The 22,489-nt window shown below is 38.6% G+C and overlaps 1 protein-coding gene across 2 annotated transcripts in view; it reads right to left on the bottom strand.

Moving 5' to 3' along the window:
• LOC115210858 overlaps window positions 1-22,489 on the bottom strand; it is a 50,602-nt gene that overhangs the window by 20,389 nt on the left and 7,724 nt on the right. For both annotated transcript variants that reach the window (XM_029779614.2, XM_036501916.1), the window contains exons 2-5: window positions 14,181-14,312; window positions 9,458-9,615; window positions 2,488-3,213; window positions 1-227 (exon numbers count right to left, since the gene is read on the bottom strand). In XM_029779614.2, the coding sequence (XP_029635474.1) occupies window positions 1-227; window positions 2,488-3,213; window positions 9,458-9,615; window positions 14,181-14,312 (1,243 nt within the window). The remainder of the gene's footprint in view (window positions 228-2,487; window positions 3,214-9,457; window positions 9,616-14,180; window positions 14,313-22,489) is intronic.

Below are 22,489 nucleotides of genomic sequence, written 5' to 3'. Positions count from 1 at the left end.
CTTACATCACCACAACCAAAACCATGACCACTGTCATGAAGTGAGAAGATGCCTAATATTAAGATGTTTCCTGATACATACACAAAATTATCATCGTTAAATGATTGACTTTCAGGGCAGGCTTTGGAATATTTCAAAGTGAGAGTTGAAAATGATGATAGATTATCATTCATCTTTATCGCAGAGGATTCCAATTGCAAAGTATCATTTGAGAAATATTCACCAACCTGAAATATATACAACAAAATTAATGCTAATAACAGTTTCAAGTGATCTTTATAATATATTTGTTTTAGTTGAAAGTTTGTAGCACTGATCGACTTTCATCTCATTTATCATCTTATGTATAGACTCAGCTGCAGAAAGATATGGTTTCCACTGTGACTGTAAAAGCAAATCCCATCTAAAAGTTTGGTCATGGAAATGAAAATGACCAAAGCAGGACAACGAGGTCTATGCTTTCTTTAGATTTTTGTAGGATGGCAGGCCTTACATATCACTTGGTTTTAAATTGAATATGTGACATTTTGGCAAAGCTATTTTGGCACAATTTATTTGGCATCACTGATTCAGTGCTGATCTATTCAACATCAGATATTTCAATGCTTTTTCATTCTCTCCCTTTCTGCCCCTCTCTCTCTCTCTCTCTCTCTCTCTCTCTCTCTCTCTCTCTCTCTCTCTCTCTCTCTCTCTCTCTCTTCCATCAAATTACATCCTACCATATTAAAAAATGAAAAGGACACATTTGATAAAAATTTGATGAAATAGTCTTCAGAGAAAAGACAGAATTATCATCACTGGATTGGATACCTTTTATCCATAGAGTCTGCTGGATCAAATGCCCCTCCCCCATCAACTCCTCTTAATGGAGTTGACCTCAGCACCAGACCACGCAAAGTCTCCAAATTCCATTTCCAAGACCAGCTCAATGCCACACTTCTCCAGCAAAGCTCCATTGATCCAAATACCTGGGAGACAATCACCAAGGATTTCCCAAAGTAGTGACATGTCATCGTTGAGGGAACAGATCAGATGGGAAATAACAAGCTTTCTGGTACTTGAAACCAGCTAATTGGTTGGAGCTTTGACAATTCTGTGTTGACCACTCTTGATAGCAAAAGTGCTTAATGTTCAACCCATGTCAACAGGTGACAAATATCATCCACCTATGTACACCCCCACTACATTCCTCACACAATCAAAGCATTTACCCTCAAAACCCCAAAGATTTACTTGTAGCTATCTAGACACAAAATGCTACTTACAAGAAAAGAAGAGGTTATACATCATTGCCAAGTAGGAGGCCTTTAACTACCATCACAATGACTCAAGAACAGACAGACACCTTTCTCACTTCTCAAATTGCAGTTGAATTTTTACAATTTGTGTGTTCAGTACAAAAATCTTTACTGAAAAATTTCATTTTTGTCAAGATAGTTCTGTGAGAAATACTCATACTGATAAAGGTATCACATTTACCATTTACTTTGCTTCCAACTTCACATCATCAGTAGCAGTATTTTTTACCTGCTTTTTCATGCTGGTATTGGTTGGATGGGGTTTTTTTCCTGAGGCTGAGTTGCATGGCTGTGTGACTTTCTAACCACTAACTCTTTTTGTTGCCGCATGCAACAGAGACACAGTGTGCCTATCCTAAACCCAGGACACACAAACACACAATAATGCTTCTAACTCTACACAGGACACATAAAAAAAAATAGTTCTCTCAGATTCTTCTTCATCATTCCATATGTCTCACTACTTGTTTCAACACCATCATCATCATCATCATCATCACCGTTTAACGTCCGCTTTCCATGCTAGCATGGGTTGGACAATTTGACTGAGGGCTGGTGAACCAGATGGCTGCACCAGGCCTCAATACTTCTTTAATCACCTCAGCCTCAATGTGACTAAATCTCACAAGTTCCTGGCATTATCCTCAAATCTTTTGTTACCTTCAATTGCTCTGTTATCCTCAAACCTCCCACTACCCTCATTATCTTCAAACTTTCAAATCTTTGCTCATTGGTATATTTTTAGCAAAGTGTACTCTGATCTCTAGTCTTAGGATAACTTCTTTACAAGTCTCAGAGTTACTGAAAATTATCATGAGCACTGTCATTCTTTAATTAAGTCTGGCCACAATCAAATGACTGGAAAAAAAAATAAAAGAATTATCTAGAAATAGATTTTAGCAGTACCAAAATCTTTGATTCTTCTCTCACTACAAGAGAAAACACTCAGCAATGCATTTTATTCCCAAGACCAACAACTATATTTAATTTACACACTAACTTTGAGTCAAAGAAGTTTTCTCAGGCTTGCTCCATCTGCTGGAAATTGCAGCCAAATCTTCCCCAAATCATACCCAGCTATCTTAAAGAAAAGGACACACTAGGTAATATAGTTTTGAATACCCATAAAGAAGGTATAGGTACAACCTTTGATCAAGGTTAACTTGATGTTAAATAATAACATACTAACCTTTTGGAAAATGCTTTGTTTTACTAAATATACATTCAAAGTAGCTGCCACAGAGTTTTCTTTTAAGCCAAGAGCACTTCTAGAAAAACAATCTGGAACAATTTGGTCATCAGCAAGAACACTTCTCAGGTTTTGAGGATTCAAGTACGTCGAACATTTCGACATCTTGCATTCCTTTCGTTTAGCAAGGGCAATGCTATAAACAGACTCCATGATAGCTTTTGTATGAAGTAGCCATTGTCCGTTGTGAGGAATATTTTTTGAATCGACTTTTGTTATATCCAGCATATTTCGTATCCATTGATATAACGTATCATTTTGAAATTCAGTTACAGCTTTTATATCCCTCAGATAATCTTTAAATTCCTTGTTGGTAGAGCTCGATGAAGTTACTACATAGAAACCTTCCATATTAGAATGTTTTGGAAACTCATTTTGTAGTTTCCCAGAAATATCTAAAATTATCCAGGTCATACCTTTGATTTGAAAAAAGGAATCAATATTTTGTATTTCACCAACATATATCATGCCAGAGGAAAAACTTTCATGAAGAAAACTTATTTCTTCAATTGCATTCTTAGAAAATACTCTTTTCATTGAAATGCAGATACCATCACTTTTTGCTTTTGCCTCTAATATGTTAGCCATTTCAATTCCATATTCATTATCAGAGTAAATAATTCCAGGGGAAACCCATTTCAATCTCTTCAAAAGCATTATTGCAGCCTAGAAACAAAAGAAATAAAGATGAAAATGGTTCTTAAGACCTTCTGGTTAAAATTAATATTTCAGTTTTGATTTTGATTAACATTGTCTAAAGCACAATTCCATCAAATAAACAAAGTTTTGGCACAAGTCATGAATATCTAACAAACGCAAGTAATTCTTGTACAAAGAATTTGAGCCCATGACATTCTGTAGTGCTTGAATGAAATAAATATAACAATGCACCTAGGAATGGATGTTGGGGTACCCAGCACAATTAGAAATAAAACCTTTCTCTTACTGAAAAACCAACATACCAGACTAGAGATCACACAACCATTGAGTACCTTCTTTACATTAACAAATACGAAGTATACTTGTTTATTCTTAACTAAGAATTTCTCAAGAAATTGGCTGGTTAGAAATACGGTACAGTGCCTCAGCATCTTGATATAAACTTATGGCTGAGTAATAAAGAAGTTTACTTCATAATATGGCATTTGCCATATTCTGAATGCCTTACTTCTCTGGGCATGGACACATTGAAACTCCGACGTCTGGCAGCTGACTTGGCAGACATCCATAAAATTATTAACCATCTTACTAACAATAACTCTGAGCACCTTTTCAAACTTCACCTGTCTAATACTCGTGGACATGTTTACAAAGTCGGAAAACAGCACAGCTCCCATGACCTACTGAAACATTTTTTCATGCTAAGAGTTGCTGAAGCATAGAACAAACTGCCGGCATCAGTTGTTAGTTGTCGGAGCACTGCATCCTTCAAAACTTCCATGCTTCCTGAGATTCGCCAACACTACACCTGACTTTCTCCCCTCCATACACAACGCAAGCATGTATCTGACTCATACACTGTTCACTTCCCAGACATTTTTACATTACTCCATGTGCTTTATACGCACTTTTCACAAGTTGTGGTGCACCTGAGCACTGTATACAATAATTTCATTATTATTATTATTATTATTATTATTATTATTATTATAATCATTAGGTCTCAGGTTCAGTTCCACTATGTAATACCCTGAGCTAGTGTCTGTTGGATGGACAGAAACTACATGGTAGCCTAACAGACTGACTATACATGTAACTTGCAAGTCCATCTTCATTACATTAGCATCACAGTGGTTCACCTTGTGAATGATATTAACAATGCACGTGTCTTAAATCATTAATTTAACAAATCTGTTGTTTGGCTAATTGAATGCTTATTTTTGAAACCAACATAGGATCCATCATCATCATCATCATCATCGTTTAACGTCCGTTTTCCATGCTAGCACGGGTTGGACAGTTCGACCGGGGTCTGAGAAGCCAGGAGGCTGCACCAGGCTCCAGTCTGATCTGGCAGTGTTTCTACAGCTGGATGCCCTTCTTAATGCCAACCACTCCGTGAGTGTAGTGGGTGCTTTTTACGTGCCACCAGCACAGGTGCCAGGCGAGGCTGTCAGCGGCCACGATCGGTTGGTGCTTTTTACGTGCCAACAGCACAGAAGCCAGTCAAGGCGACCCTGGCATTGGCCACATTTGGATGGTGCTTTTTATGTGCCACCAGCACAGGTATCACAACTACAATTTCCATTTGATATTTGTTTTGATATTGATGTTGATGTACTTGCCTCAATAGGTCTCCTCAAGCACAGCAGGTCATGTCCCACCAGTACAGAAGCCAGTCCAGGCTGCGCTGGCATCAGCCACGTTTGGATGGTGCTTTTTACATGCCACCGGCACAGGTATCACAACTACAATTTCCATTTGATATTTATTTTGATGTTGATGTTGATGTATTTGACTCAATAGGTCTCCTCAAGCACAGCAGGTCACCCAACAATCCAAGGTAAGCACAGCAGGTCGTTCTGCAATCCAAGGTACTTTGGATGGGCTGGGGCTATGCGAAACTATAATAAACTCAAAATACATTTTATCCCGAGTAACACTATCCTCATCCAAATTCTCTGTAACTCAGACTACCACTTTCATTATTTATCCAATTAGTTTGAAACCATTGTAAATGCTTTCTCTGGTGCATCTCCTTTGCTCTTACAGCAAATTACAATGGTACTGTCACAACGATTATAATAATAATAATAATAATAATAATAATAATAATAATAATAATGAAATTATTGTATACAGTGCTCAGGTGCACCACAACTTGTCAAAAGTGCATATAAAGTATATGCAGTAATGTACAAAGCATGGAAGTTTTGAAGGATGCAGTGCTCCGACAACTAACAACTGATGCCGGCAGTTTGTTCCATGCTTCAGCAACTCTTAGTGTGAAAAAATGTTTCAGTAGGTCATGGGAGCTGTGCTGTTTTCCGACTTTGTAAACATGTCCATGGGTGTTAGACAGAGGGAGTTTGAAAAGGTGCTCAGAGTTATTATTTGTAAGATGCTTAATAATTTTATGGGTGTCTACCAAGTCAGCTGCCAGACGTCGGAGTTTCAATGCCCAGGGAAGTAAGGCATTCAGAATATGGCAAATGCCTGATGGAGGGTATTCTCTTGGTTGCACGTCACTGAACAGCTTCCAGACGATTAATATCCTGGGCAAGATAGGGGTTCTAGACCAGTGATGCAAATTCCAGGTGAGGTCGTACCATAGCTATATAAAGCCTCAGATAGATAGCTGGAGAGCAGCTCACAAAGGACTTGGAGAGTGATGCCAAGACACCCTCAGCCTTCTTGGCAATTTTAGTGATGTGTTTTGTCCAACGCAAATCGCTGTCGACTATAATGCCCAGGTTACGTTCACAAGAAAACCTTTTGAGATTAGTGTTGTGGAGAGATTATGCAAATTATGCAGGAAGTTGCATGTAAATCATGTAACAATACCTTGTGGACATTTAATAGTAACTTTTATTTCACTGCAAAAGTAATTTTTAGGTTGGTCATGAATTAGAAATCTAACACAATTGAAAGAATAATTCTACAGTATCCATAAATAGTGAATTCCTGCGTCTCTCTGCAGCTGAATGCCATGTAAAAGCACCAAACACACTTTGTAAAGTGGTTGGTGTTAGGAAGGGCCATAGAAACCATGCCAGAACAGACATGGAACCCGGACAGCTCTTCAGTTGGCCAGCTCTTGTCAAACCATCCAACCCATGCCAGCATGGAAAATGGATATTAAATGATAATAATGATGAATTTAAAAAACCCTGTACATAAGTTCATCAAAAGACAGGAGGAAATATCAAAGCGTTGCTATACTGTGACATTAACATAACAATTTGGCTGCTTGGATCTGAGTACCCTTGTTACACCATGCACAACTTGATTAACTCAAAACAAGGGGTCTCTATGTTGCTGCTCCATCTGCTAGAAATAGCAGTCAAATCTCTCTTAAATTAGAGAATGACATATTGGATTTTGTAGTCTGATATGAATTATGTCTGAACAGACAGGATGATCAAGGCTTGGATATCTTTAAGTAGAGGTTTCTTCAGCCAGTGCTGACCCAGGACTAAATAATAACAATTTGGATGATCTGTGCAGTTGCTTGAACTGCTAGGAACAGCAACCAACTCTCCCTTAACCCATTAGCATTCAGATTCCTCTGTTAAACGTAATGCTTATTTATTCACATTGTTTTGAATTGTGGCTTCAAGATTTCAATGAAGTGATTGTTAATTTTTAGAATAATATTATATGGTAAAACCTTTCTCTCACCCTACCCTAACAAACCAATCTACATCTCCACATCTCTTCTCCTCACATTTCCTCCTTCATGCATTATACCTAGCTCTCACTCCCCAATCCTGTCCTTACAGCCCTCATCCTCTGTATCATTGCTATCTGGTAGCCCTGCCAAATCTATACATAGCTGGCAGAACCGTTAGCACCCCAGGCGAAATGCATAGCCGTATTTCGTCTGCCATTACGTTCTGAGTTCAAATTCCGCCGAGGTTGACTTTGCCTTTCATCCTTTTGGGGGTCGATAAATTAAGTACCAGTTATGCACTGGAGTTGATCTAATCGACTTAATCCATTTGTCTGTCCTTGTTTGTCCCTTCTATGTTTAGCCCCTTGTGGGTAATAAAGAAACACATACTCCAGGTTTTGGGCACCTACTCCCACCCTTTAATCACATTTCACAATATTCTGCACTTATATTATGGCGTTCAAACCTCAAGTGTATGCCCTGGAACTTGCCACCATCAATATCTCTCTTCTTTTACTCAACCATCCCATTTATATTCTAATCCCCATTCCTTGTGTGTATGCTTGGCATTTTGCCGCCATCTCTATCCTATTGCCTCCCACACTCTCTCTCCTTCTCCTGCACTCCTCTCAGGTTGTGTAACTGTGTATTTCCTTTGCAGTAGCACACCTGTTTCTGCCTTCATTCCTGATCTCTCTCTTTCTCCAGCCAGGTAACTATGTACTTCCTCAATAGCAAGACACTTGCATCTGTCTCACTATAACCTTTCATCATCCTACACAAGATCACCTCCTCCAATGCCTCCTCCCCTCTTGAAAGTTGTTTTTTTCTTTTTGTCTTGCAAGTACTTGGTGACCCTGTCAGTGCAAATGCCACTCAAAAGCACCCAGTCCACACTGTAAAGTGGTTGGTGTTCAGAAGGGCATTCAGCTGTAAAAACCTTGCCAAAAGTGATCTCGCCTGTGCCTATGTCACGTAAAAGGCACAACTGCCCCCACCTGTGCTTGTGTCACATAAAAAACACTACTGTTTTCATTTGTGCTTGTGCCATGTAAAAAGCACTACTGTCCTTACCTGTGTTTGTGCTACATAAGAAGCACTACCGTCTTCACCTGTGCTTGTGCCATGTAAGAAGCACCTAAGAAGCACTAAGTCCACTCTGCTGAGTGGTTGGTGTTAGGAAGAGCATCCAGCCATAAAAATCCTGCCAAAACAGTCACAGAAGTCTGGAGCAGGCTTTTGCCTGGCTGGCTCTTGTGAAACCATCCCACTCTTGCTAGCATGGAAGGCAGACATTAAACGATGATGAGGATGATGGTAGGTATGAGAGGTTGAATCTGGCCAGTTTGAACATAAAACAGGTGGAATATTTTGGCTGGATTTGGCCAGTTTAACCCAAACCTTAATAGCTTAAGGAAAATAAAACATTTACATAATAAGAGATTCACCAACACTACACCTGATTTTCTCCCCTCTATACACACGCAAGCATGTATCTGACTCATACACTGTTCACTCTCCAGACATTTGTACATTACTGCATATGCTTTATACACACTTTTGACAAGTTGTGGTGCACCTGAGCACTGTATGCAATAATTTCATTATTATATTATAATGTGTGGAAGCGCAATAGCCCAGTGGTTAGGGCAGCGGACACACGGTCGTAGGATCGTGGTTTTGATACTCATACCAGGCGTTGCGAGTGTTTATTGAGCGAAAACACCTAAAGCTCCATGAGGCTCCAGCAGGGGCTGGTGGCGAACCCTGCTGTACTCTTTCATCACAACTTTCTCTCACTCTTTCTTCTGTAAGCCTGCTCGCTTAGCCAGCGGGGTGGTGTCATTTGAAGGCTAAAACAATGCAAAGCGCATTGTGACCAGTGATGTGTAGCAACATCTGATAGCCTGGTCAGTCATGTGATCACGTGATATTATAATGTAGTCCTGAGTCCCCTGTGCCTAGGGAGAAAGATGGATTAGCAAGGGTTCAAATGTCTTTAATTATAGGCTTGCTTGATCAGTGCTGACCTGGACTCAACAGCAACAACAGTGGAGGCGCAATGGCCCAGTGGTTAGGGCAGTGGACTCACGGTTGGAGGATCGCGGTTTCGATCCCAGACCGGGCATTATGTGTGTTTATTAAGCAAAAACACCTAAAGCTCCACGAGGCTCAGGCAAGGGAGTGGTGGCGACCCCCTATTGTACTCTTTCACTCCAACTTTCTCTCACTCTTTCTTCCTGTTTCTTGTCCCCACTTCCTACACAACCGCTGAGCCTGGATGCGCATTCATCCACCCATCGATGCTCTCGGTGTCATGGGTTGACCTGCTTTCTCTTCTGCGGGTCTTACGAATAGCAAAGGACCACATTTCGGACTTCTCCAACTGGGACAAAGACAGCGTCGCTCAACAGCAACAGCAGCAACAGCACAAACAACCTGATTAAACAAATTAAACTTGCAAGGGTTTTAAAACATTTTGTTTATTTGCACAAGATGATACTTTATAGAATAGCTTCTTTTTCTTATCAACTTTTTCTGATATCCCCTGAAAATTATAAAATAAATTATAATTACCTTAACTTGAGTTTCCATGGGTACAGTGAAAGATATGAAATTCTTATAAGACTGAAATGCTATCTGTTCAATGACAGGGCTAATTACTGGCAATGAAACATATGTGGTTGTTTTGAGAAGAGATTCAGTCACGGCATGGTCGCCAAGGGAGATAATTGCTGTGGGAATAAAACACAAAATTCACTCTTTAAACTGAACGTGATAATTTTATTCTTTTCTTTTTTGTTTTTAGTATTAGATTTTGGGGGCTAATACAGTTTTGCACCTCTCCTTAAAAAATGCATTTTTTTTAGAAAAATTGTTTTCGGATTCCTATATTTTAGATTTTTTGCAATCCACCACCACCACCCTTCAATTCCCCACCCCACCTCTACCCCACCTCTACCCCACCTCTACCCCACCTCTACCCCACCTCTACCCCACTCCACCTCTTCCCCACCCCCAATTTAAATTTTCGATTTTGTTTACTTTAAAGAAATCGTAGCTAATTGATGAACATATTGCAAATCAAAATTAAATACAGACAAAAAACATTAAAGTGAAAAGAATTAACGTTTTACTTGTGTTTATAATCGTAAATAATAATTCAATGTAAATTAAATATTCACCATTTTATGAGAAACAAACATTAATATTTAATAATTAATGTTATAAAGTTTAATAAGGGGCTCAAATTTCACCCCCTCTCCTAATTTTAAATTTTGAACTTTTTCATTCAGTTATTTATTTGTCTGTATATCTATTTATCCGTGTCCGTTTATTCATAGATTTTTTCTTTTTTTTTTCTTCTTTTTTTCTACTATAGGCATAAGTATGAAATTTTGGGGGAAGGGACAAGTCAATTATATCGATCCCAGTACTTATCTGGTACTTAATTTATCAACCCCAAAAGGACGAAAGGCAAAATTGACTTCATTCATCTCTATATATATAAACGGCAAAACGTCTGTCTGTGTGTGTGTGTGTGTGTATATCCTTTATACAAATCCACAATTTTTCAGTTAGAGGGCTCGCACTTTCTATGGTCATTGAAAACTGTCCAAGGGTGGTCGAGCACATCTTTACATTTCCCCAGTCAACCCGCAAAGCCATTAAAAAATCAAGGAAAGTGACATTTTTGTGAATTTTCTATCCAAAACCCAATCAAAATGCCCAAAACTTGATACGCCAATTGAATGCCAGCTAGCTGTATGTGATTGGTCGGAGATTTGGACAGTACTCGCCTGTATGTGCGCACGCATGCAGCTGTATATGCATGCACTAGCACTATGACCCAGCGTTGCCGGGTCATAGAGCTAGTAAAATATATTTGTCAACTAAGTGTAACGGTCCTATAGAAGACAGTGTTACTGTTGTTTTTAGCCCCAGGAAGACATTCACATCTATCTATCTCTTTATACACCTATCTGTATGCTTATTGAATTTAAAATTTTGAAAACGTTGTTTCTTGCATATCCGGAATCTCCATCATCTAAAACATAGGAAAAAAGTTTCAAAAAAGTTCAAAATTTTAAATGGGAGGGCGAGTGGGGTGTTAAAATATTTGTTTTGCATATTCATAATCTCCGACATCTAAAATGTAGGAATCCGGAAAAAAAATTTTTTTAATGCAATTTTCAAGGAGAGGTACAAAACTGCATTAGCTCCAGACTTAGCTATTATTAACAACTTTTTTATACAAGACGAAAAGACATTTTTAAAAAAACATTAAAGATATAAAAGATTGAATTATTGAGAAAAAACCCACCATGACCACCCCACCAGGGAAACAAAGAAAAAGAAAAAAGGAGGAGGGACAAACAGCAGAAGACAGGGGGAGAGGGAGTAATAGGTTGTACACCCTAGAACAAACGATGTGTTTAGCCACACCACATGGACATAATTGCAAAGGTATTGCCCTAGAGAATGGCCAGTGACACTTATTGCAACAGACATCCCACCTTATGGGGCTCGATTCTCAAATGAGCCATAGTTATCCTGATTTTGTGGAGGAAATCAGCATTGCAGGGTCCAAGAATACATGAGGTCCCAACAGCAACTGGCACAAACTGGCAGCAGTCAGTCAGGCTCCTGTGTTTGTTTCATTTTCTCATCTCTGCATTATGGGCAGCAATTTCAGAGTTTGCAGCCAAAGTAGCAAAGTTAAATTAAGAAAAATTTTAAGTAGTAACTATGCAAAAAACAGTTATTTTATAATAAGTGACTGAAAAAAAATTTGGAAAGTTTGTCATGCATGGGAAATGGAAAGAGGTTCACCTATCTTCCTCTCTCATCAACATCTGTCTAGCAGTAATCTCTCAAGCAATCCTGCCCTACTCCTGTCACCCAGTATAAGCAGCTGCTATCTGACCAACCTGGGAATGAATTCCCTGACATCCATTCACAATGCCTCCAACAGGCAAAAGGGGGCCGCCACTCACCTCTCTTCCCCCCACTTCCCCTCTGGCGCTTCTTCTTCCAGTCAGTCCCTTGACCATTGACATCATGACCCTCTTCTTCCAGCTCATCCCTCCCAACAATCTCAAAGATCACCTCCTCACTTTACTCCATGTCGAAATCTACCACCCACCCAGGTGGGCACCTTGCACATTGTGATCTTCTTAAGCTGGGAACTTCATTCTTTTCCTATTCTCCACAATCATCATCCAACAAAGCAACAATCCTACGAACATCTAAGACATGCTGAGGCATTCCACCCACAGACATGTTGTTTTTGGAATTGACAGCCATCACTATTCCTCTGTTCTACTGATTTATCCAGCATGCTTTTGGTGGCTTGACCCAGACTTCATCTCCCACCTCCTCGAAGACAGGCCCTCTCTCTTCTACAGGGCATCTCGATGGCTTACTCAGATGCTGCCATTCATATTTGAATATCGCTCTATGTGGCACGGACTCTTCAGCCTGACCTGATCAGGACATGTACCAGAATACTGCTTCCAGCAGCAAGACGTGTCCCCTCTCTGCCATGGCCTTGTCTCTCCATAATCAAATTTCCACTCAGCCTGTATGCCACTCTGAAAAAGTGGTGCACTTTCCACCTGTCAAGCATCTCCTTCAGTGCTTCCAAATGAAATGCTGTGCTGTTGTCCATCAGGAATTCGTCCACAGGGCCCTGCTCTAAGAATACCTTATTTAGAATATGTGCCATCTTGTCCGTAGTGTCTGTGCTCAATTCCCTCCAAATGGCCATCAGGCTCAACCCACAGCCAAACATTTAGAGATACGCCCCCTGCCAGTAGTGTGTTACATCCAATGCTAGTTGTCTCCAGTTGTGCTTTACTGAAATGTTTTCCTGCACATGCACACCTGGAGCAGGGTTGATGGATTGACACCTATCACAGATCCTAACTATTTTTTGGATGCTCCATCTAGTAACATTGGTGGTGTCGATCCTCCTGACAAGATACAGGGTCCTAGTCTCCTCCTTGCTTCAATTCCAACACACCACAGCTACTCCTTGCTTCGATTCTTCTGCCTCCCCCCACCAGGCTTCATCTATGGGCAGTGGTTGCACCAGTACCTCTACTCATTCGCAGAGGAAGTTTGAGAGGCAGCAACTTCCCTGTGGCCTTTTCTCTGGCCACATTTTCAGGCGATATGCCCAGTCTGTTTGTACTAGTAGCAAACTGGTCCAGGCTCTGCACAGTTGAAGCAAGCATCTTACCACACAGCCACACCTGTATAAATTTTTATTGCATTTTTCATAAAATAGACACAGGGAAACTCATTGTTGAAGAAGTATGCTTTAGAACCACATGGTTTCAGATTCAATCCCAATTCACATCACCTTGGGCAAATGTCTTCTATTATAGTCCCTGGATAACAAATACCTTGTGGGCAGATGGAAACTGTGTGGAAGCTTGTCACATATGAGTGTTTGTCACATGTACCCTACTGCTTTACAGCTGGTATTGGTTTGTTTATGTCCCCCCAAAACTTAGCAGTTTGCTAAAGAAGCCAATAGAACAAGCAGCAGACTTTAACAGGGTTGATTTGTTCAACTAAAATCCATCAAAGCAGTGACCCAACATGGCTCCGGCTATCTATCTGCGGCTTTATATAGCTATGGTACAACCTCACCTGGAATCTGCATCACCAGTCTGGAACCCCTATTTTGCCCAGGATATTAATCGTCTGGAAGTCATTCAGCGACGTGCAACCAAGAGAATACCCTCCATCAGGCATTTGCCATATTCTGAACGCCTTACTTTCCTGGGCATGGACGCATGGACACATTGAAACTTCGACATCTGGCAGCTGACTTGGTAGACACCCATAAAATTATTAACCATCTTACAAATAATAACTCTGAGCACCTTTTCAAACTCCACCTGTCTAATACCCATGGACATGTTTACAAAGTCAGAAAACAGCACAGCTCCCATGACTTTCAGAAACATTTTTTCACACTAAGAGTTGCTGAAGCATGGAACAAACTGCCGGCATCAGTTGTTAGTTGTCGGAGCATTGCATCCTTTAAAACTTCCATGCCTCCTGAGATTCGCCAACACTACACCTGATTTTCTCCCCTCCATACGCAACGCAAGCATGTATCTGACTCATACACTGTTCACTTCCCAGACATTTGTACATTACTGCATATTCTTTATACACACTTTCGACAAGTTGTGGTGCACCTGAGCACTGTATACAATAATTTCATTATCATTATTATTATAAAAGGTGAAAGATGGACTATGTTTTCAAAATTCTAGCTTACCTGTGTATGGAGTGCCTTTCTTTGTACTTGGTTTAGTACAAAGACCATCTTGAGAATAAGAAGATTTATATATATCATACACATAATTAGCTGCAATCTCTGGTTCTCTACAAACATCAAATATTGTGAATTCTGTAAAACAAATAAAAAGAATTCATTGTTAAACAAATAAAAAGAATTCACTCACCGAATTCTGACTAATTTTATCATGATCTAGTACAGCAATTAATTCCTTTTTTTTTATTTATTGATTTAGCCTTGAGCAGGGATTTTAAAAGTAGATGGTATATCCCCCATAACAGCATTGTGAGTCCATAAGGGGAAGCAATTATCAAGGTGAAACTGGGAATAGAGTTAGATGTTTTTAGAGAAAGTCATGAATTTTGTTAAAGATTACATATTTAAAGCAAAATACAATATTTATATTGTATGCACATTTCAAAACTGGAATGAGATGGACATTGAGAACAAAATAAAAAATTCACTGATGCTGCACCAAGGCCTATTTAAATCTCTTATTATAAAAGGCAGATTTTATCTGCCTCCCTTTGGGAGTTATACAAATCTACAATATAGGATTTCTTCAATTACAATTTACCTACCATTTTTAAGAGTACAATGCATCGCGTCATGCCAGGTCCAGTTTTTAAAATTTAAACTCCAATTAAGCAAAATTTACAGAAAACTCACATTCTGGTGTGTGTGTCAAATGCTTTTCTTAGTCTGGTTTACACCACACGCAAACGCACACACACAGTGGGCAACGAATAAAGTGAAACTAGATGTAATATTTGTTTCTCTCTATCACGCTGATAGATACATGAGTAAAATGTATGGGAAGCTAACACATAAGTGTGAGTGAAAATGTTCTTGGAAGAGAGTAAATAGCCAGAGATAGTGCTTTGAGGAAGACTTTACATTAAATAACCGTACTGGCTTGTGTTAGTAATAAAGTAAACATACACTCATACATACATACATACATACATACATACATACATACACACACACACACATACACACATACATACATACACACATACATACACACATACATACATACATATACATACATACATATACATACATACATACACACACACACACACACATACACACACACACATACACACACACACACAGTATTGAAGCTTGAGAACAATCAGATACATTTGCAACACATCTGTTGAAAATATTATTGTTCACACACATACATATACATATATACATACAGACAGACAGGCAGATAGACACACACACACACACATGATCCAGCATGGCCACAACCTCAAGGCTGAAACATATAAAAGAATAACAGAATATAAATGTGTGCATGTGTGTGAGAGAGAGAGTGTGTGTGTATATGTATGTATGTATGTATGTATGTATGTATGTATATATATATAATAATGCGGTTTTTTTCAACAGCTTGAACTAAAAGTCAGAGGGGAATGGGATAAACTACTTATATTAACTTGCTATAAAAGCAGGTAGTAATTTTATCTTGTCCTTATTCATAGTGTAAGTTTTGAAGAGTGCATTTCGATTTTAACAGCTATTTTTTTCAAAGCTATATTGGAACAGCCTAGAAGACGAGCCTCATCCTGAAAGATCTGTAGAACTCGACAAGGACATCCTGAAAACCCTGGTGGAACAAAATCTCATCGTAACTGTTGAGGAACTAGCAGAGAAGCTTGGATTTGGTCATTCAACCATTCATTGAGACCTGTGTGCTATCGGAAAAGTCAGCAAATTGGGTCAATGGGTTCCTCACGAACTTTCCGAGTCTAATTGCATGCAGAGAGTGAATGTATGCTTTTCTTTGCTGTCACATCTCACCACTACTGCGCTATGTATATCTATATATATAAAACTGTAGTTGTGTGAGTGTCTGTCCCCTTCGATTTAGATTCCTAACTACTCCCACATTTTGCGGTGCAGTTTAACCAAATTCGGGTAGCTTATAGTCGTGATTCATATCGAGCCCGTCTGAGTATTAGCGCGCGTCTACAATGAGTCTACGATTTTAAAAATAATTTAACATCATTTTTTATTCCATTTTAATGCATAATTTTTCGTGTGTCGATGGCGGCGGAGTTGGCATCCACGCTCACACCTGCACCTGTGGGGAAGGGAGTGCAAGGAAATCAACGTCGTAATGCGTTGTCAAGGAGACCAGCGTTCTTTTAGAACAACGACTTCATGGCTTGAAGACACCAAAACAGAAATGGCTAAGAAAGCGTCTACATGAGTCTACGATTTAAAAAAAAATTTACCATCGTTTGTTTTCCATTTTAATGCATTTTTTCGCTATTATATAAGGGAAGTAACTCTCTAAAAATGTCTACGATGAGTCAACGATTTTTCAAAAAATTTACCATCATATTTTTTCCATTTTTAATGCATTTTTTGCTATTTTTTGGCTATAACTCTCTAAAAATGCTTATATAGTTATTTCCCTTACAAACCCGAGCAACGCCGGGCGATACTGCTAGTTCATTATAAAAGTCTTGCAGTCTTTAAAAAATTTAACATTTGGAACACCAGTCCATGCAAATACCTAAAAACAGATACATGTAGGATGGGATTATATAAGGAAATATAGCTAATAAACTACAATGCAAAATTCATTTGTTTAATTAAAATAATTGCTGAATTTTGGGGACAGGGTGCAAAATATGTGAAGGTAAAATATAAAATGCCACTCAGTGAAAGGTTGAGAACCATTAGTCTAGTGGAAGAGGCTGTGCTCATGGGATTTAGTGAGCTTTTAGCCCACTAATTTAATATAATGTCCGGTCATCCTTCGATAGCTGTAGGGATTAATCCAGTGAGAAACAACAACAATTCACATGAGTTTCCGAAGCCTTCATGTACATGGTATATTTATTCCAATCCGGGAGGAGAGCATTTATACACAGCTTGTATATTAACATTTAACAGAACAGAATGGAAGTTGAGTAAGAAAAGGTTTTCGTCTTGCCACCTTCCATGACTGGTATAGTGGATTCCACTCAATTCAAATCGACATGGGTAGTCCAGTAGCAGAGAGGGAGACGATGCAGTTAGCAGCAGGCCGCTTTGGTCAGCAAAAGAGGCCGTTCTTGACTGTGCATCTTTTTATCCCTATCTCACGAGCACCACCCCGTTGTTAACGATGTGACCAGGGGAGATAACTCTAGATGACCTAGACCCTCCAAGATCATTGCAGACCCTCCAAGAAGGAGTGAGATGATAAGGCACAGCTGTTTGGCCTGGTTGACTGGACATTCAGCCTAATTTGGTCCTTTTCAGTGCTGGAATCACACACACACTTGCATATGCACATAGAAATATACACATACAGATAAAATTAATAGAGATCACAAAAGTGAATGAGGGTACTGACTCACACCGCTTTTGCTAATGTTAAGAGTTAAACTAACTCAAATCTACAAATACGCTGTCTTAAATGATTGACAAAGGGAGGTAAGTCCCCAACTGGATCATAATTTTGGATTTTGATATAGACCATATTAATCCTCATAAGTGGCTCTTAATTCCTAGGGTTAAACTCAACTATCTCTGTCAGTCTTATAAGAAAAACCGTTGAAAATGTACACTGATTTCCAAAATGGTAAAAATGTAAGCAACATGTTAAAAAGGGTGGCTTATTAGCAATTAGAACCTAAAGGCAAAATTAGTAGGCATCATAAAAGTGACAGAGGATACTGACTCACATTGTTTTTGCTTAAGACAAGAGTCATCGCAATTCGGCTATGTACGCTGGGGACTTACCTCCCTTTGCCAGTTACTTAAGACAGTGCATTTGCAGTTTTGAGTTAGTTTAACTCTTTATCTTTAGCAAAAGTGGCGCCAGTTAGTACTCTCTGTGACTTTTGTGACCTCTGTTAATTTTGCCTTTAGGTTCCAATTAGCAATTGGATTGTTGCTTACACATACAGACATATATATATATATATATATTATATATATATATTATATATATATATAATATATATATATATATTATTATTATTATTATTATTATTATTATTATCATTCTATGTTTGACTTTTGCTTTACATTTGTACAAGTTGGCTCCAAGTCTCACCCAGAGACCTCAAGAGACAACAAGTTGGAAGTTCATGTTGGTGTTATGCCTAGGGTGCCATATATTTGGTTTTGTACAAAAAACCATATGAAAATTATGTTTGCTTTAAAACTTGAGATTACATAGAAAGTATTTTGTGTAGGATATGAGCAGTTCCCATGAGCACTATCTTTTGAATTTCTGCTATTTTGGGAGTTAGGTAGCAATCAGCCCCTTTTGCTATCATTCCCAGGGCACCTATGACAACAGGTATTGTTTTAGTCTTCAGGTTCCACATTTTGCTGATTTCTATTTCAAGATCTTTATATTTGCTCAGTTTTTGGTAGGTCTTGACAGATAGGTTTATATCGATTGGGACAGTCATATCAATGAGGAGGCATTTTCTTTGTCTGAAGTCTTTCAATATGATGTCTGGCCTATTTGCATCTATCTTTCTGTCAGTTTGAATGGTGAAGTTCCAGAGGAGTGAGATGTGATCATTTTCAAGCACTGGAGGTGGTTTGTGTTCCCACCAGTTTTTATCATGGGGGGCAAGTCCATGCTTTTGCAAATTACCCAGTGAATATATTGTGCAGCTCTATCATGCCTGTTGAGATACTCTGTAGGCGCAAGAAGACTGCACTTGGAGACAACATGATCAATGGTTTCATTTTGTTGTCGACATACACGACATGTTGGGCTACTGCTGTTCTTTAATATGTTGGCCTGGTAGTTCCTTGTAGGTAGGCATTGATCTTGAGCTGCTATGATAAACCCTTCTGTTTCAGATTTTAAGCCAGAAGCCATTAGCCATTGATGGGTCAGGGCTTTGTCAACATCTGCATTATTCGCTCTCTTCGCTCTGTTTTTATTATCATCATCATTATTATTATCATCATCATCATTATTATTATTATTACTATTATTAATACAGTTCTACTAATAGTTTCATACGTTGAGAGAATTCAAATATATTCTTCAGGCACAAACCACATATCATAACTAACTAAAAAATTGGATAAATCGAAGAAATGTGACTAAACTGAGAAGGCAGCATATAGAAAGCATAGACAGGAAACAATGGAAAACAAAAAACGGAAAACAAAACTAAAGTGTCAAAAGGTAGGAAGTGCTATTCTCCTTAGGCCTTAAATGATAAAGCTGCAAAAGATATCAAGTCAGTCAAGAATAGGCAGAATTGTCCAATTCCTCAGAATATATTTATACACATGCATGCAACCACTGAAAATTTCTGACCTGGAGTTTAATAGAGAGTTAGGGATCTTAGATCTGAACAGGATCTGCACTCTTTCAGCCAAACAATGTCTACATTTATTTGATCCATTCACATACGGTATGGATTTCTCAATTATTATCCATTTAATCACATGCAGTGTTTTATTATCTTTCAAAGTCCATACATATCTAGCCAACTTAGTGGCTTTACTTTTGTCCCTATGTTGGAAGGAGGCAATGTGATTGACATAGCGATTTTAAATTCTCCTTCACATAATCCAATATAGGTCTTCTTATCAGTTGTATTGTTATTTAGGTTTCTGATTAAATGGATAATAATTATGAAATCCATACCGTATGTGAATGGATCAAATAAATGTAGACATTGTTTGGCTGAAAGAGTACAAAGATCCTGTTCAGATCTAAGATCCCTAACTCTGTATTGAACACCAGGTCAGAAATTTTCAGTGGTTGCATGCATATGTATAAATATATTCTGAGGAATTGGACAATTCTGCCTATTCCTGACTGACTTGATATCTTTTGCAGCTTTATCATTTAAGGCCTAAGAGGATAGCACTTTTTACCTTTTGTCACTTTAGTTTCATTTTCCGTAGTTTACTGTCAGCATTTTCTATATGCAGTCTTCGCAGCTTCATCACATTTCTTCTATTTATCCAATTTTTTAGTTAGTTATGATGTAATTTGTGCCTGAAGAGTATGTTTGAGTTCTCACAACATATGAAACTATTAGTAGCATTTTAGTACATGTGTTGTGACCTTTAAGTAATAATATTTATCTCTCACCAGATGGAGTACTTATCACAGTTCAGTACATATATATATCATCGTCATCATTATCATCATCATCATCGTTTAACGTCTGTTTTCCATGCTAGCATGGGTTGGATGGTTCAGCCAGGGTCTGGGAAGCCAGGAGGCTGCATCAGGCTCCAGTCTGATCTGGCAGTGTTTCTACAGCTGGATGCTCTTTCTAACGCCGACCACTCTGTGAGTGTAGTGGGTGCTTTTCACGTACCACTGGCACAGAGGTCAGAGGAGGCTAGCAACAGCCACGGTTGGTTGGTGCATGGAAGCCAGTCAAGGTAGCGCTGGCATCAGCCACATTCAGATGGTGCTTTTTACATGCCACCGGCACAGGTATCACAACTACAATTTCCATTTGATTTATATTTTGATGTTGATGAACTTGACTCAGTAGGTCTCCTCAAGCACAGCAGATTGCCCTATGATCCAAGGTAAGCACAGCAGGTCGTCCTATGATCCAAGGTATGTTTGAAGGGGCTGGGGCTAGTTATGCAAAACTGGTCTAGGATACAGCCATGAACTCACTTTATTTGTCAGGTCTTCACAGTCACAGCATATCTTCAGAGGTCTTGGTCTTTCATCATTGCCTCTATGAGGCCCCAAAGGTCATGTTTGACCACCTCATCCCATGTCTTCCTGGGTCTACCTCTACCCTGGACTCCTTGAACTGTTTGGGAGTGGCACTTCTTCATACATCTCTCCTCATCCATCCATAGTACATGACCATACCAGCGCAAACGTCTCTCTTGCACACCACACCCGATGCTTCTTATGTCCAACATTTCTCTCAGGGTGCTTATACTCTGTTGTGTGTGCATACTGACATTACACATCCAGTAGATCATGCTAGCTTCATTTCTTTCGAGACTATGAATGTCCTCTGCAGTCACACCCCATGTTTCACTGCTGTGAAGCATGGCAGTGCACACACATGTATCTACCTTTCACTCTGAGCGAGAGGCCCTTTGTCACCAGCAGGGGTAGAAGCTTTCTAAACTTTGCCCAGGCTATTCTTATTCTAGTGGTAACACTCTCTGAGCATCCACCCTCACTACTAACTTGGTCACCTAGTAGCAGAAGCTATCAACTACTTCTAGTTTCTCCCCCTGTGTTGTGATGGAATCTGTTTTCTGAGCATCTGTGGTGTTTATTGCCCCAGTGCATCTGCCGCACACGAAAGCTATCTTCTCGGTTAATCTCCCTTTAATGTTGCTGCACCTCTTATGTGTCCATAGCTTATACTGGGTACATCTTATGGTGTTTCTACCTACTCCTTTTCTGCTGATCAAGCAGGGCTGCATACCTCAAGGGGTGTGTGATGAGTTCACCTTCCTATTTACTAGAAATTTGGTCTTTGCTACATTGACTCTAAGGCCTTTTGATTCTAAACCTTGCTTCCACACGTGAAATTTCTTTTCTAGTTCTGGTAGGGATTCTGCTATGAGGGCCATGTCATCAGCATAGAGGAGCTCATACATATACACATTTAAAAATAGGATTAGATAAAATCTTAATACGAATTTATCAAGTAGTCAGCATGAAAAACCTCATAAGGGAAAAATTTATTATTATTCCTTTTAGATATATTTATTTATATTATAATTCCCTTAATATAAATAAATATAAATATATACATATATATATATATATATATATATATATATATACACACACACACACATATATATATATGAATATATACATGTATATATAAATTGGACGCTAAACGATGATGTATATATAAAACGGACGCTAAACGATAATGATGATGATGATGATGATATATTTATATATGTGTGTGTGTGTGTATGTGTGCATATATATATGGATATATATCCATATATATATATGCACACACACACACACACACATACACACACACACATATATAAATATATCATCATCATCATCATCATCATCGTTTAGCGTCCGTTTTATATATACAGGATTGTTTAGCGTCCAATTTATATATACATGTATATATTCATATATATATATATATATATATATATATATATATATATATATATATATATATATATGTATGTATATATTTATATTTATTTATATTAAGGGAATTATAATATAAATAAATATATCTAAAAGGAATAATAATAAATTTTTCCCTTATGAGGTTTTTCATGCTGACTACTTGATAAATTCATATTAAGAT

Source organism: Octopus sinensis, linkage group LG4 (genome assembly GCF_006345805.1).
Source record: "Octopus sinensis linkage group LG4, ASM634580v1, whole genome shotgun sequence".
In the NCBI taxonomy this organism is placed as follows: Eukaryota; Metazoa; Mollusca; class Cephalopoda; order Octopoda; family Octopodidae; genus Octopus; species Octopus sinensis.
The sequence above is the reverse complement of the archived record's forward strand: the minus strand, read 5'-3'. Positions and strand labels throughout refer to the sequence as shown.